General features: G+C 39.0%; 1 protein-coding gene across 1 annotated transcript in view; it reads left to right on the top strand.

Annotated features, from left to right (window-relative positions):
* Positions 1-17,657, top strand: part of LOC137635347 (cathepsin L-like) — a gene marked incomplete at its 5' end in the record, with an annotated part of 147,509 nt that overhangs the window by 121,237 nt on the left and 8,615 nt on the right. The window contains one exon of the mRNA XM_068367813.1: positions 10,894-10,967. Within this exon, the coding sequence (XP_068223914.1) occupies positions 10,894-10,967 (74 nt within the window). The remainder of the gene's footprint in view (positions 1-10,893; positions 10,968-17,657) is intronic.

Raw genomic sequence — 17,657 nt, 5'->3', positions numbered from 1 at the left:
ACCGTTTAAGAAAGCGTATTACCTGACCAGTGGGTTTTGGCTGAGTCAAATGTTACTGGATCCCTCTAACTTCCAACCCTCCCTTATCAAAGAGAACAGTTGCATATCTGAGTTATGTTACCAATATAGCAAAATCTCAGATGCTACATCTATAAATCTTGGAACTTCTAGAGAAGGAAGTGAATGAAGTGATCATCAACCCTTTCCTGTGGATTTTACAACAGGTTCTTCCTAGTTCCCAAATGCTCACAGGATTGGAGACCAGTTTCAGATGTTTCAGCCTCAAGTTCCCAATGCTCACAAAGTTATGATGGAAACACCCTCAACGGTTCTGGGAGCAATCAAACTAAAAGATTGGATGTTCTTGCTGGACCTCTCGTATGCATATCTTCACAATCTGATTCATCTCTGTTAAAGGAAATACCTTCGCTTTGTCAACTGATCAAAGGTTTATTGGTTTAAGTGCGTGTGTTTCAGCTCAGGACGACCCCCAGGTGTTTACCAGAAGGATGGTCCTCTATTGAAATGGTAAGATTACTTGGTCTAAGAACTCTTCTGTACCTGCAGGATTGCTAATTTTAAGCGATTCATTAAAGAGGATTCAAGCTAAGCAAGTTTGGTTACTGTTAGATCAGTTGAGGGTCATGGTCCGACTCAGAATGTAATGTAATTAAGAATTATTATAACAACAGATCCTATTCAACCTTTTCTATTGGGAGAAGAGCTTCCAGTCCTTTCTTGTATTGCTACATATCGATTCGGATGTGGACGAAGCTTTAGGAACCAATCCCTCCTTTGAAAAATTTATCCCATCGGGCCACCTGAAAATTAAGGTTTTTCAATTCAATATTAAATCATATTGGAACAAAGAAACTGATCTAGACGAAGTTAATATTCCACTGATGAAAAATAAACTTCTGCTATTGAAATGGTTGGACGATCGCAGTCGATTGTCACAAAGGGTCTCTATAGTTGAAAATCCCAGACCTATCTCGGTTCGAAGATACTTCACTAGAAAGGTAGAGAGCAACTCTGAACCATGTACATCTCTCAGGGAAATGGACCCTGCTTGAGACAAATGCCTGTAGTTACTTGTGGTATTCAAAACTATTCAAGGTCAAGAACTATAGTGCCAAGCAAATGGGTGCAGCATCCGTTGGTATTTAGAGAAATTTGGAATTGTTTGTAGTCTCACTGAAACAAAAAGATATATTTTTTGTTCACCTTTGCCTGATCCCTTAGCTTGAAAGATAGATGTACAGTACTGTTTTTGACTGGTTGAATCTGGTTTTTTACACCTTCCCTCTGTTTTCCATGATTTGGCAGGTGTTACGCAAGTTCAGGATCTCTGTGCACAATATAATGACTAATAGTTTCTTTCTGGCCACGGAGGGAATGTTTCACAGATTTTTGGCTCCTGTTGAAGTGTTCCAGAAGGTTACTGTACCATCAACTTGCTCAAACAACTTAACTTCAAAGGTGATACATCCAAACCCAGCCGTCCTACATGTGACTGCATGGAGACTATCCACTGTATCCTCAAAAACTAAGGATTTTCAAATCCCTCGAGACTGCCTATTGTAAGTCCTAAAAGGCAGTAAACCAATAACATACATTAAAGACAATGGAGGATTCACTTTGATTGGTGTAAAGCTAGGAATCTGTCAGTGAGTGGGACTATTGTTAAGAATCTCTATTTCACCCAATAAGGGATATAGATCCATGCTTGATTCTTTCCTCAAGCATCTGAGCTTAGATCTCTACATTTCAGGTACAGTATTATAGCAACTGTATATAGACTTTAATATTGAAAGACCTCCAGTATTAATAATGTTTTTTTCAATATTAAACTTAGCCGGTGATTATATAAGCTGCAGCTCTGCTGCCCGACAGAAAAACTCTACGTTCAAAATACGCCAGCGATCGCTATGCAGGTAGGGGGTGTACATCAACAGCGCCATCTGTCGAGCAGGTACTCAGTACTCAATGTAAACACAGAACCAATTTTCTCCTCGGTCCACTGGGTCTCTATTGGGGAGGAAGGGAGGGTCCTTTAATATATAATCACCGGGTAAGTATATTCAAAAATTTATTTTATTAATAAAAATAACATTTTTCAATATTAAACTTAGCCGGTGATTATATAAGCTGATTCACACCCAGGGGGGTGGGTAGAGACCAGCCACCGGCAAGACCTACTAAATTCGCTGTTGCTTACTGGATTGGTTTTCACATATTTTGGTGAAGTACACATTTCTAGTTTTGAGCTTTCGCTTTGCAGACGTTATCTTCAATGCATCCTTGCATTCTTTTATTGATTTTGGATTATTTGTTGACGACTTTGGATTGATTTTGAATTCCCCTTTGACTAATTCAAGATGGCTGACCCTTCTCAAGTCCCTAAATTCAGGAAATGTAATGCTAGGGACTGTTCAAGGCGTCTTCCGAAGGCCTCTATCGATCCTCACACCGTTTGTTCCAATTGTCGGGATAAGACCTGTCAATTGGAAGATCGATGTGAGGAATGCGTTGGGCTTTCGGAATTCGATTTCATCGAATTCCAGAAATACACACGTAGGCTAGAGAGAGATAGAGTCAGGAGAAGTTCATCTCGCTCCGTTGATTTTTCCTCTCCTCATGCCCCACAACCTATTCCTTCCCCTGTAGTGGTTGCTCCTGATCCCCCTTCTAGCACTCAACAACCTTCGATGGCAGATATGATGCGTGCCATCCAGGCTCTGGGTGAGAGAGTCGAGTCATTGGCGAGTGACCGTAACCAACTCATGGCAGACGTCAAGGAGTTGAAGTGTAAGAGTGCAGTGGGTAGTGACAAAGTGAGTGGTAGTGTTGTGGAAAGTGTTGTAGATAGTGTTGCGCTTGAGGGTTCGTCTGTTCGTGCCTGTCGTCCTCCCAGTCCGGGACCTCTTGCAAGCTCCCAAGCCCAGGGGAGAAGCAATGTCGTACGACCAAAGGGTTCGAGAGGCTTTAATCAGCGAACAGACGTTCCCTCTGTGGTTTCGGACGTATCTAACCAAGATCGCCCCACCCACACGAAGACGAGAGAGCCCATTTATTCCTCGTCTGCGGAAGAGGTTTCTCGAAAGAAACCATGGACCAAGGTCTCACGGCCTCTTAAGCGCAAGTCGGTCCCTTCCGCGCAAGTCCAACGGCCCAGTTGTAGCCACTGGGTCAGTTCGGACTCGCTGCAGTCTTCCGATGACTGCACACCTCCTAAGAGAGGCAAAGCGGTACCGCATCAGGCAGTAACACCGTCTGTTGCCGCACCTGCTACTGTAGACCATAAGTGGTCTTTGCTGCAGACCATGCAGACACAGTTAACGTCATTAATGCAGGACTTTCGTGCGGAGAAGGTTGACGCTGCACCAACCGCTAGCCTACAACCACCCACGGTTGTGCGTCCAGTGGACGCTGAGGCTACCTTCTCCCGCACTCCAGCTGTGAGAGTCCCGCCACCCATGCGTTCCAGTGTACCCTGCCAGCCGCATGTTGACGTTCAGCGACGCACGGAACCTTCCGTTGACGTTCGCGAGTTACAACAACAACCTAAGTTGTTTTGTTTTGACGCGGTGCGTCAACCTCCGCAACCCAGTGTGGTTACCACTACTCGCCCACAGCAGACTAGACAGTCTGGAGTAGACGCTTTGCGCCCCCGCGCTGCTATGGTTGTTGCCAGCTCACAGACTGGGCAACAGTTCCATGACGTTGCGTCCGGTTCAGTCACGCGTGCACCCGTGCTGCCGGACTCAGCTGACCAGCCTATTCCTACTCCTTTGCCGCTTCCTCCTCAGTATTCAGATGATGGACTCTCTGATGATGACGCGCTGCACACATTGACGACCCGCATACGGACATCGACGAACCCAAGACCACGCAACCCTCCTTGGACTTTAGGAAAGTTCTTGCACTGTTCAGGGAGATGTATCCTGATCAGTTTGTTTCTGCGGCCCCACGCTCTCCTCCATCTGAGTTCGCTTTAGGCACGCAGTCATCCGCGCCTGCCTTTACGAAGCTCGTCCTCGCCCGCTCGTCTAAGAGAGCTTTACGAGTGTTGGGAGAATGGATGCAGTCCAAAAAGCACCTTGGGAAGACAGCATTCACGTTTCCCCCTGCGAGACTCTCTTCCAGATCGAGCGTCTGGTATGCCACGGGAGAAGTTCTCGGCTTTGGAGTTCCTGCCTCTGCCCAGGGCGACTTCTCAAGTCTAGTAGACTCTCTCCGCAGGCTAGCCATGAGACGCTCCAAGATTTGTTGGTCTCCTTCAGACTTAGACCATCTGTTGAAAGGAGTGTTCAGAGCCTTCGAGGTTTTTAACTTTTTGGATTGGTGTTTGGGAGCGTTGAGCAGGAAGATCTCCCCTTCTGACAAGGAAACTTCCATGCTCATTATGTCCTGCATGGACAAGGCCATACGGGACGGTTCCAGTGAGCTTGCGGCTTCGTTCGTTTCCGGGGTCCTCAAGAAACGGGAAAACCTTTGCTCCTTCTTGTCAGCTGGAGTAACACCGTGTCAGAGATCGGAACTTATGTTTGCTCCTCTCTCAAAGTGCCTTTTCCCAGAGGAGTTGATAAAGGAGATTGCTGCCTCCTTGATTCAAAAAGACACGCATGACCTGGTTGCGTCCTCTGCCCGCAAAGCCACCCCTTTGCCTACCTTGTCTAGACCCAGGATGGACACTCCAGCGTCCAGATTCATTCCGCCCTTTCGTGGCAGAGCCTCCAGCAGAGGAGGTGCTCGTGCCGAAGGGAGACGTGGGAATAAGAAGAAAGGTACCAAGTCCTTTAAGGGCAGAGTCTGACTGCCACCTTCTTCAGACAGCAGTGAGAGCCAGACTCAAGAACTTCTGGCAGACCTGGGAGAAAAGGGGCGCAGATGCACAATCTGTGAAGTTGCTCAGAGAAGGGTACAAGATCCCGTTTGTACGCAAACCCCCTCTAGCAACGTCTCCCATCGATCTCTCTCCCAGGTACAGAGAGGAGGACAAGAGACTAGCTTTGAAGCAAGAGGTGTCTCTCTTACTAGAAAAGGGAGCGGTAGTCAAAGTCCGGGACCATCAATTCCCGGGCTTCTACAACCGTCTCTTCTTAGTGGTAAAGAAGACAGGAGGGTGGAGGCCGGTGCTAGACGTCAGTGCGCTGAATGTCTTTGTCACAAAGCAGATGTTCGCCATGGAGACCACAAAGTCTGTTCTAGCAGCGGTCAGGAAGGAAGACTGGATGGTCTCTTTAGACCTAAGGGACGCTTACTTTCACGTCCCCATCCACCCAGATTCCCAACCTTTTCTAAGGTTCGTTTACGAAAAGGTTGTCTACCAATTTCAAGCCCTGTGCTTTGGCCTAAGCACGGCTCCTCTTGTCTTTACGAAACTGATGAGGAATATTGCCAAATTCCTGCATTTAGCGGACATCAGAGCCTCCCTCTATTTGGACGACTGGCTTCTAAGAGCTTCTTCCAGTCGTCGCTGTCTGGAGAATCTAAAGTGGACTCTAGATCTGATCAAGGAATTGGGTCTCCTGGTCAATATGGAAAAGTCCCAACTGGTCCCATCCCAAACTATAGTGTACTTAGGGATGGAGATTCACAGTCAAGCTTTTTGGGCTTTTCCGTCGGCCCCCAGAACAAGTCAAGCCCAAGGATGCATCCAGAACATGCTAAAGAAGGACCGATGTTCAGTCAGACAGTGGATGAGTCTGATAGGGACGCTTTCATCCCTGGAACAGTTCATTTCGTTAGGGAGACTGCACCTCCGTCCCCTTCAATTTCACCTAGCTGTTCACTGGAAAAAGGACAAGACGCTAGAAGCGGTCTCGATCCCCATTTCCGAGAAGATGAAGTCATCACTGACTTGGTGGAAGGACAACATCAACCTCAGAGAGGGTCTGCCCCTGGCTGTTCAGACCCCCAACCACGTTCTCTTCTCGGACGCATCGGACACGGGCTGGGGTGCGACATTAGACGGTCGGGAATGCTCGGGAACTTGGAACTCGAATCAAAGAACGTTACATATCAACTGCAAGGAGCTACTGGCAGTTCATCTGGCCTTGAAAAGCTTCAAGTCCCTCCTTCTAGGCAAGGTGGTGGAGGTGAACTCAGACAACACCACGGCCTTGGCGTACATCTCCAAGCAAGGAGGGACCCATTCTATGACGTTGTACGAGATCGCAAGGGACCTCCTCACCTGGTCAAGAGATCTAAACCTTTCTCTAGTAACGAGGTTCATTCAAGGCAACATGAATGTCATGGCGGATTGCCTCAGTCGGAAGGGTCAAATCATCCCAACAGAATGGACCCTACACAAGGATGTGTGCAAGAGACTATGGGGCCAACCTACCATAGATCTCTTTGCAACCTCGATGACGAAGAGGCTCCCAATTTATTGCTCGCCAATCCCGGACCCAGCAGCAGTTCATATAGATGCCTTTCTACTGGATTGGTCCCATCTAGACCTTTATGCATTCCCTCCGTTCAAGATTGTCAACAAGGTACTGCAGAAGTTCGCCTCTCACGAAGGGACAAGGTTGACGTTAGTTGCTCCCCTCTGGCCCGCGAGAGAATGGTTCACCGAGGTACTTCAATGGCTGGTGGACGTTCCCAGAACTCTTCCTCTAAGAGTGGACCTTCTACGTCAGCCACACGTAAAGAAGGTACACCCAGGCCTCCACGCTCTTCGTCTGACTGCCTTCAGACTATCGAAAGACTCTCGAGAGCTAGAGGCTTTTCGAAGGAGGCAGCCAGGGCGATTGCTAGAGCAAGGAGGACATCCACTCTTAGAGTCTACCAGTCGAAGTGGGAAGTCTTCCGAAACTGGTGCAAGTCGGTATCAGTATCCTCAACCAGTACCTCTGTAACCCAAATAGCTGACTTCCTATTATACCTGAGGAAGGAAAGATCTCTTTCAGCTCCCACGATCAAAGGTTACAGAAGCATGTTGGCAGCAGTCTTCCGTCACAGAGGCTTAGATCTTTCTAACAACAAAGATCTACAGGACCTCCTTAAGTCTTTTGAGACCTCGAAGGAGCGTCGTTTGGCTACACCGGGTTGGAATTTAGACGTGGTACTAAGATTCCTTATGTCAGAAAGGTTCGAGCCACTACAATCAGCCTCCTTTAAAGATCTCACTTTAAAGACTCTTTTCCTCGTTTGCTTAGCAACAGCTAAAAGAGTCAGTGAGATACACGCCTTCAGCAGGAACATCGGATTTTCATCTGAAACGGCTACATGTTCTTTACAGCTTGGTTTTCTAGCCAAAAACGAGCTACCTTCTCGTCCTTGGCCGAAATCGTTCGATATTCCAAGCCTTTCAAATTTGGTTGGAAATGAACTAGAAAGAGTCTTATGCCCTGTTAGAGCTCTTAAGTTCTATTTAAGACGAACTAAACCTTTACGAGGACAGTCAGAAGCTTTATGGTGTGCTATTAAGAAACCTTCTTTACCTATGTCAAAGAATGCAGTTTCCTATTATATCAGACTGTTGATACGAGAAGCTCATTCCCATCTGAATGAGGAAGACCATGCTTTGCTGAAGGTAAGGACACATGAAGTTAGAGCTGTCGCAACTTCAGTGGCCTTTAAACAAAATAGATCTCTGCAGAGTATAATGGACGCAACCTATTGGAGAAGCAAGTCAGTGTTCGCGTCTTTTTATCTTAAAGATGTCCAGTCTCTTTACGAGAACTGCTACACCCTGGGACCATTCGTAGCAGCGAGTGCAGTAGTGGGTGAGGGCTCAACCACTACATTCCCCTAATTCCATAACCTTTTTTAATCTTTCTCTTGAAATGTTTTTTATTGTTGTTTTTTGGGTTGTCCGGAAGGCTAAGAAGCCTTTCGCATCCTGGTTGATTTGGCGGGTGGTCAAATTCTTTTCTTGAGAAGCGCCTAGATTAGAGGTTTTGATGAGGTCCTTTAGTAATGATTGCAACCCTTGATACTTCAGCTCCTAGGAGTCGCTCAGCATCCTAAGAGGATCGCGAGGCTCAGTAAGGAAGACGTACTTAAAAAAGGCAGAGTAATTGTTCAAGTCGACTTCCTTACCAGGTACTTATTTATTTTATGTTTATTTTGAATAACTGCTAAAATGAAATACAAAATACTTAGCTCATAATAATGTAAACAATTAATGCTGGTCTCTACCCACCCCCCTGGGTGTAAATCAGCTTATATAATCACCGGCTAAGTTTAATATTGAAAAATGTTATTTTTATTAATAAAATAAATTTTTGAATATACTTACCCGGTGATTATATATTAAAGGACCCTCCCTTCCTCCCCAATAGAGACCCAGTGGACCGAGGAGAAAATTGAGTTCTGTGTTTACATTGAGTACTGAGTACCTGCTCGACAGATGGCGCTGTTGATGTACACCCCCTACCTGCATAGCGATCGCTGGCGTATTTTGAACGTAGAGTTTTTCTGTCGGGTAGCAGAGCTGCAGCTTATATAATCACCGGGTAAGTACAGTGAACCCTCGTTTATCGCGGTAGATAGGTTCCAGTCGCGGCCGCGATAGGTGAAAATCCGCGAAGTAGTGACACCATATTTACCTATTTATTCAACATGTATATTCAGACTTTTAAAACCTTCCCTTGTACGTAGTACGGTTAATAAACTACCCTTTAATGTACAGAACACTTAATGCATGTACTACAGTACCCTAAACTAAAACAGGCACAAATATTAAAGGTGATTTTATATCATGCATTTCCTAAACATGCTAAAAAGCACGATAAAAAATGGCAACCAATGTTTTGTTTACATTTATCTCTGATCATAATGTAGAAACAAACTGGAGGTAGAGCTTTGCTTATTACCCAGACATATTTCCCATACTTTTCCCTTAGAACTACATCACATCTTCCTACTTTAGATATATATATATATATATATATATATATATATATATATATATATATGTGTGTGTGTGTGTGTGTTTGTATATATATATATATATATATATATATATATATATATATATATATATATATATATATATATATATATATATTTATATGTATACACATATACATACCTACATATATACATAAATACATGCATACATATATATATATATATATATATATATATATATATATATATATATATATATATATATATATATATATATATATATATATATATATGTATATATATATATTACTGTATATATATGGGTTATGGAAAAAATCCGCGAAGTGGTGAATCCGCGATGGTCGAACCGCGAAGTAGCGAGGGTTCACTGTATATTCAAAAATTTATTTTATTAATAAAAATAACATTTTGTTACTTTTTACAATTTTCAAAATTCAGGTGTGATTCTTGATAGCTTCATTTTTTGGTTTGGTTTTACACTATGTAAAACAGACAAACTTTTAACCTTTGGACAATCTCTCTAAAGAATATCATAACCTAAAGACTTTTCGTGTTGGCATAAGCTTCAGCTAAACACGCAAGTTAACTACAAGTGTTGTTTGTCAAAGTAGGCTTTTGTAAGCCCAATATGATGTCTTTGTTACCTTCTTTCTGAGGCAAAAGTTATTTTAAACCTAAGAGTCTGCCTCAATTTTTTCACATCCCTAAAAGTGGATGAAGGCATTTCAGCTGAAAATAGATTTCTTTTTTAAGAGCTATATAGTTTTATTTGGACAGAATCAAAGGTATTATAGGTAATGTCCTTAATTTGTTTTGAAAGCTTGTGGTCTGTAATTGCCCGTTGACTAAAAATGCTGTCGTTCATAGTTAAAATTTAGTCACATAAGCGCAAACTTATTAAAAGTCTTGAAAGTGAAGGTGCATCATATTAGGAGAGCAGTTACTTGCCTAACTTTTGTAGAAATATTTCTTTGAAAAGAGTTTTAGCAGCAGCTCAACGGTGTACCAAGTAAATTTTTGCCAAACATTATCTTGAAGAATTCTGGTTTCCTTATTAAGCCCGAGGCTCCCCCGCAGTGACAGCAGGGTACATTGTCTAAGTAATTTTGAGTTTCAGTTAATTTATTGCTGTTATCTCTGAATATTTTATGTTGTATTTAATCTTCAATTTAGAATCAATCAAAGTATCATTTAGATCAAAAAGTAATATTTAGAGGAAATATGCTGTCCATTATTTCAAATATCTTAAGTAAACAATCTGGCTTCCCATATTTCAAATGGTTTGTCGGAAGTAACCTAGACCTGGTTAGTAATCCGTAAGCTTGTTACAAAACTTGCACTTGAAATTATCCCTTGCATCCATTCACTTGTGCCCCACCTCTAGGTGGTGTGGGAATCAGGGATATGAACATCTGGAGAGATTCACAGAAATAAACAGAATTTTAATAATAAAATTTCTTATTTCTATACTCGCCTGATGTTCATACACATGCCCCTGCCTCCCCACTGACTCCAAGAGGTAGGGATAATTTTTGACTTTCAAACTGAAGAAGACAAAGACTATCTGCCACGGCATTTCTGGGCCTCCAACCACTTACCATTATAAAGGTCCATTTCTTTGTCATGAGCATTAATTGAAAGGAAAAAGTGGGGCATTTGGTAATTTTGCAAATTTTACGGGTAAGTGTCGATTAAACCGAGGTTCTGGAAAAGCAGCAATATGAACACCAGATAAGTATAGGAATAAGAAATGCTATTATTAAAACTTTTTATGATTGAATAATTACTGTAAATAGTTCCTTGAAGATAGAACCAGTTATCTTATCTTTACAACTGGTAATTTGCATTATCTTTTTCACCCATGGTATTGGGATGTTATTAGCATGCAAATAATCAACATTGACTATTTGGATTTTTACCATATGCAGTGTAATAGTTATTTTCTTTTACGATTCTCATAATGTTTAGTATTCACTTAATGAATACGGGAAAATATTTTGTCCTCAGCTACTAAATATCTACACAAGAAGCAGCCTTACTGGATTGTGAAGAATTCTTGGGGCTCAAATTGGGGAGAACAGGTATGTTTTCAGATGTAACGAGGGTACAAAGTATTTTCCTGGTATTTGATGAACAGAACTTATTGCTGTAAGACTTTATTTGGAAAAATTTATTCTTCTGTGACAAGTGGAAGTGTCATATAGTGAATCAAATTAATCAAATTCAAAACTTTACAAAAATGAATGATCTTTGTATTGGACCTTTTTTTTAGGCTGTTATTTGCTATCTTTTTAAACATACAGTATGTAAGGTAGAACTGATTTATTTGAGACTACTCTAGATATGTACCTTACAAATATAATTGCTTGCTTGATATGCTCAAGTGTTAAAAATTGGTGTAGAATTAAAGCGTGAACTTACCATAATGAACGCTGTGATCTGAAGTTGTATAATATTGAAAAGTAATTCAGGATTAAGTATTTTGCACAAAGTGCATATGTCGCATTAGGATGCTAAATGGACTGAGTATTGTAAGTGACTCAATCAAAGCCCCCTTTTTATGTTTTTTATTAGCTCTCCTTTAGTTACCAAGCTTCATCATTTTTGATAAAGTTTTCATGTGAAGGAAGTTTGCATTTGAAATTTGCATTTTTATGAAATTTTTTATATACAAAAAGATAGAAAATATTGTCATGAGAAACAATCTTAGTATTTTTTCCTTGAAATTAATTAGAGGTTTAGAAGGGGATCTCAAAAGAAAGTTGGATAATCCACAAAATATGAATAGGTCTGTAAAAAAAACTGGTATTTTTTCAGTATATCTAAAAAATGATTTTCTTTTTCTGGTGGACCTTGAGATGGAGAAAATTAAAAGGCTTAGCATAAAACCAGTATGAAAGGAAGTTTTTTGTATTATTGGAATAAATATTAAATACAATTATTAAAGCAATTTTTTGACAGATATAAATGCTTGGAACCCTTTTGGGAAAATATTTTTATGCTTATGATATTCAATTTTCTTTGGTGACTGAAAAATTAAATACTATATAGGTATACATTTCCACTTTTAGGTTGGTACATTTGCTAGAGTGACAGGATATTTGCGTCCCAGACAGTTGCGTCCCCAAAAAGCATATATTTTATTTTTTTATTTTTTTATCTTTCAATAGTGTACTTTCAAACTACTGCTTGCTATAGTTAATTAACCCTGGATAGGTACGGTCCTCGGACACCCCTTTAAGGGTATACTCGGACGCGAACGACCCCGACGCCAAAAAAAATTCTTGAAAAATCAGTTTTTGCAGTAACCTCCTTTTTTCTTTTGCCAAAAAAAACTTCAATGAATGCTTAAAACAACTGTAAAGATAAATACTACTCATCTGCAGAAAAACTATTTATTATAAATATTTTAAAAAATTAAGTAGAAAAAAAAAAAGACCTGACATAAAAATTCATAAAAAAAAAGTTTATACATATATACACAAATCCTTTTAGGAATTGATTCTTGAATGTTTAGGACACATCTTGATGTATTTTGGATGAAGTCAGACCCATGGAGGTGAAGATCTGAAATGAGAAAAAAAGGGTAACTTTTTTTGGCCAAAAAAAATTGTCCAAATTTCATGAATTTTTTTGGGTACCCAAATGAAATAGGAAGTGGCTAATTTTTTTAGGGAATAAACATATGTTATCCTAAAATAGAAATATGTAAAAAAATCTTCATTATTTTGTAAATTACATTTATATCAGGGGCCATATCTAAAGGTAATTTTTTGAGTACTTGGAAATTTCGTAAAGAAATACATATATTTAATATATAATATGATATTTATGCAGGTAAAAATATACCAAAATATCACAAATTCTATAGGGAACAAGAATATATATAGATAGGGCAGCTTACGCTTCGGATATGTCCACAAAATGGCCGCCAACCACACTGACTCAGACTCCCTAATCTGCCACTTGAAATGTAGGAAGGGTATGTCAATTTCAAGGTGTTATTTACTAATCTAATTATTATTGGATATGCATAAAAATTGTATGGTGGGTTGCTGGATAATTGTCGATTATTTTACGAAGATAAAATTAAAATTCTGACCCAAAAAATTTTTTTTGAAGGGAAATAAAATCGAAAAAAAAATGTAAAACAATATTTTAGCTAAAAAAATTTGATGATATTCAATCAAAAAAAAAGTAAACAAAATTTTCCGACAAATAAACATCTAGAGGAATCATTACTCTGTGATAGTTCCTTAGTACGTAGTAATTTTGAAAGAATTGGGAAAAAACGAAAAAATGGCAATCACCGGAAAATTGAACACATACCTATATATACGCCATATCTGGCTAAAAAAAAGATAGGCATGGGTAGCCAGATCATCTAGAAACACTTTCCAACACTATAAAAATATAAGTTTTGCGACACTACTTGCCAATTCCTTACGGTAACATGACTAAGCAAAAAAATGCAAAACAAATAAAAAGGGGCACTCGTGGAAAAATGGCCATTCTAATATACGGCATTTCAGAAAAAAAAAATTTCAGCCACGTGCTAGGCAAACCATCAAGGCATATTTTCCGACAAATAAACATATAAATGAAATATTACTCTGTGATAGTTCCTTAGTACGTAGTAATTTTGAAAGAAATGGGAAAAAACGAAAAAATGGCAATCACAGGAAAATCGAACACATACTTATATATACGCCATATCTGGCTAAAAAAAAAATAGGCATGGGTAGCCAGATCATCTAGAAACACTTTCCAACACTATAAAAATATAAGTTTTGCGACACTACTTGCCAATTCCTTACGGTAACATGACTAAGCAAAAAAATGCAAAACAAATAAAAAGGGGCACTCGCGGAAAAATGCCCAACATTCTAATATACGGCATCTCAGATAAAAAAAAAAGACATGCACGTGTTAGCCCAACCATCAAGGCACACTTTCTAACACATAAACATGAAAAAAAAATCAATAATATACGGCAATTCCTTACTACGTAGTAAATTTTTACAAATATTGAAAAAAAAACAGAAATTGGCAACCGCAGTTAAATACCCAATATACCAATAACTACGTCGTATCTGACAAAAACAAAATCACGCATGGGTAGCCAGATCATCTAGACACACTTTCCAACATTAAAAAAGCAAAAGTTTTACGACACTATTTCGCAATATCTTACGGAAAAATGACTTGGCAAAAAAATTAAAAAAAATTAAAAAGGGACACGCGGTAAAATGCCCGACATTCTAATATACGACATCTCAGATAAAAAAAAAGACATGCACGTGTTAGCCCAACCATCAAGGCACACTTTCTAACACATAAACATGAAAAAAAAAATGAATAATATACGGCAATTCCTTACTACGTAGTAATTTTTACAAATATTGAAAAAAAACAGAAATTGGTAACCGCAGTTAAATACCCAATATACCAATAACTACGTCGTATCTGACAAAAACAAAGTCATGCATGGGTAGCCAGATCATCTAGACACACTTTCCAACACTAAACAAGCAAAAGTTTTACGACACTATTTGGCAATATCTTACGGAAAAATGACTTGGCAAAAAAATGAAAAAAAATGAAAAAGGGGCACTCGCGGTAAAATGGTCCTCGTGGTGATGAACGACATTTTAACTAAAAAAAAAAACATGCACATGGTAGCCAAACAATCCACCAAGACTTTCCACAACTGATAACCTATACAAGTTGCACCATTCTACGACAATTTCATAATACGTAATAACTTTGATAATTATGCAAACTACCTCAGAAGGGTAAACTCGGACGCGAACGACCCCGACGCGTCTCAGAAATCGGGGAAGGAGTACAGCTACAGCAATGCACATCTGGACACTACTAGAGCGTGTAGGGGAGACACCTCCTGCAGGTCGATCACCCACAAATTCAGTCACAGGGGTGAGTCACGTGAGAAAAACCTGTTTTTTTTTTACGCTCGGGGTCGCAAACGACCCACCGTACCTATCCAGGGTTAAAAACCAATACCCTTCACAGCCCTAGACAAGCAAATATGTAGTTGAGGATATCTGTATTTTCTGATGGAGACATTTATTTTTTTTTTTGAGTGATATATGATAGATAAACCAGAATTCATTTTCAAAGTAATGATAACGTTGAATATAGATTCAATATGAAGGTTACCCAAGATTATCAAAAACTTATTTTGATAAATTCCGTCACATTGAAGTGCCTTTTATAAGTTTGGCTTTTGAGTAGGCAGTTGTTTTTATGGGTTGTGTTCAGTCTCTTTCAATAGTAGGATGAGATGTGCTAAGATCCACGTCATGATGAAAAGAATGTCCTTTAGCTCATAGAACAAGGAGAGAAACCAAAACAAAGGCTATTTGCGATTAATATGAAATGCAGTTCTTTAAAACACCCTTACATACTGAAACTTGTAAAATGTAAAATTGAATTATTAGTTTTCAGTCAGTCTAAAAACTCTTTCTTTTGAGTATAAAGAGTGGGAATAACAAGATGTAAATATATTCCATGAAAACTTGTGAAAAATAAATAATGGAAGAACTGTAATCCAAAGTTGACGGTAGCTTTTTACTAATAATCTTACAGAAATAACCAAGCGTGTTATATGATCGACCTCATTTACATAATGAAAGGAAGCATCAATGAAAAATCGAAACATTCCTAACGGGTTTAAAGACTCGGTTCCTGACCCAGGAGAACACTATTTGGGACTTATTCAGTCATGTTTCAGAGGTTATGAAATTATTCATAGTATAAAGAGATTGTACAGGAAAATTATTTTTCATGCATTCTGGAGTTTCTTGGTTTCATTTTACATAACTAATTTACGTAAGTTTTTCATTTGCCTGATTTAAATAATGAGAGTATTTTGTTGTGCGAGATAAAGGTCATGACTTTTCAAGCTGCTGCTTGCACACAACTTGGTAGGTTATACTGTATAATGCATTAATTTTTCACAGTTGTAATGTTTTATCCTTGCCTTGCTTTGTAATGTTAAAACCCTGAACTCTTCCCTTAGCATTTATAAATGTTACAACATTTCTATGTAGAGAGAATTAAGTAAAATGCCATAACTTGTATAATATCCAATTTAGGATTGTGGATTTTAAATACAATATTTTTTACCTAAAAGTAATGGCTATGTTATGAGGAGTAGTAATAAGGAGGTAGTGTGCTGAGCATTACTGCTTTTGCCTTGCCAATTATGTGTTTCTAGTGTGCATATGTCATATATTTAGTGTGTAGTGAATGTAGAACACAAGTTATTGATTCCAATGGTTTTACAATGATCAGTTTCTGTTCATCAAGATACCGGTTGAACTTACTTGTACCCATGTTTTTTTCCTGTTTTATAACTAATGCAAGAATTTTCTTACAGCTTACCCACTGTTTAAGAAAACACTGCCATTCTGGATTGTAAAGAATTCATGGGGCACAGAGTGGGGTGAACAGGCAAGTTATTTTTATATAATACTCTACAGTGTGCTAAAAGCTGCATGATTTTAGTGTCTCCGTCATTATAACTATGAGAACAATTTAACTTACATCAGAATTAGAGTAGTACCTTGGGTTACGAGTTTAATCCATTCTAGGAGCAAGTTCACAACCAAAAATGCTCATATCCTGAAATGATTACAGTATTCCCAAAAGAAATAAAGGAAATTCACTCTGCACTTCACATATCCATAAATACACATGTAAATTAAGTTTTAAAGGTTTTGTAATTGTAATTATTGTGCAAATTATAACCCATAATATCAGAAAGGAACAAGAATTACTAGTTCACAATTAAAAATATGAATAATTGATGAATTGACACACCCTTTACCTTTGAGGAGAGCCGTGGATGGTATGAGTGAGACAAGAGAGGAGAAGGAGATTTCCTTGGATGGAGAATCTCCCTCCTTGAGAACTTCTGGTAAAACATCGTGAGTTGTTTCTCCTAAAAGAGGCTCACTATCACTAATTGAATCACTTATTTTATGCTTTCTGCAGACTGGGTCATCTATTTTTACATTCTTCCATTCAAATTTGACAAGGAACCTATAATACATGACTACTTTGCCTTTTCTTTAAAATTATATAGAAATAAACCAATATGAATGAACAGTAATGACTACAACTTGATAAAAACGCAGTCACAAATCAACAAAGAAAAGTTCTACAGACGCTTATACGAGACGATGCTTCTACGAATGCTACTCGGAGAGTTAAAGATTCTGAGCAAGGAGTGGGAGCTTATGCGAGACAAAATGGAGTAAAATTCATGTGAATACCGCGTTGGTTGTATACGTGCTCTGTACAACTGCTTTCTCATTTGTTCTTCATGAAAAGTGCCTATAAGGCACCAAAGTTTTTGCTAGCAGGTCAATGTATTATTCTTGACCCATTTCAAATTTGTATGCTCATATTCCAATTTGCTTGTATTTAAAGTTACTCATAACCCGAGGTACTGCTGTACTGCTAACGTGTTTGATTGTGTTGAGGATCTTGTCATATTATTGACATGTGTAACTTTACATCTTGAAAGCATGAAAAGGGATTTTTTACATATGTTAGAGCAGGTAACGCTTTGTTTGATATTGGGTTTTATAGCTGATAAGCAGAATTTTTTTGTATAGTACTATCAGTTTCATAATTTATGGTAATAAAGATTGAATATACGAAAAAAAAAAATACTTTTACATTGATATAATTAGTTGTGTTGATTACTAGAAAATTAGAATTGCCTCAAATTTAGCCATTTG

The sequence above is a fragment of the Palaemon carinicauda genome, unplaced genomic scaffold, assembly GCF_036898095.1.
Source record: "Palaemon carinicauda isolate YSFRI2023 unplaced genomic scaffold, ASM3689809v2 scaffold115, whole genome shotgun sequence".
Classification (NCBI taxonomy): domain Eukaryota; kingdom Metazoa; phylum Arthropoda; class Malacostraca; order Decapoda; family Palaemonidae; genus Palaemon; species Palaemon carinicauda.
Note: the sequence above shows the minus strand (reverse complement) of the source record. Positions and strands in the feature narration are given on the sequence as shown.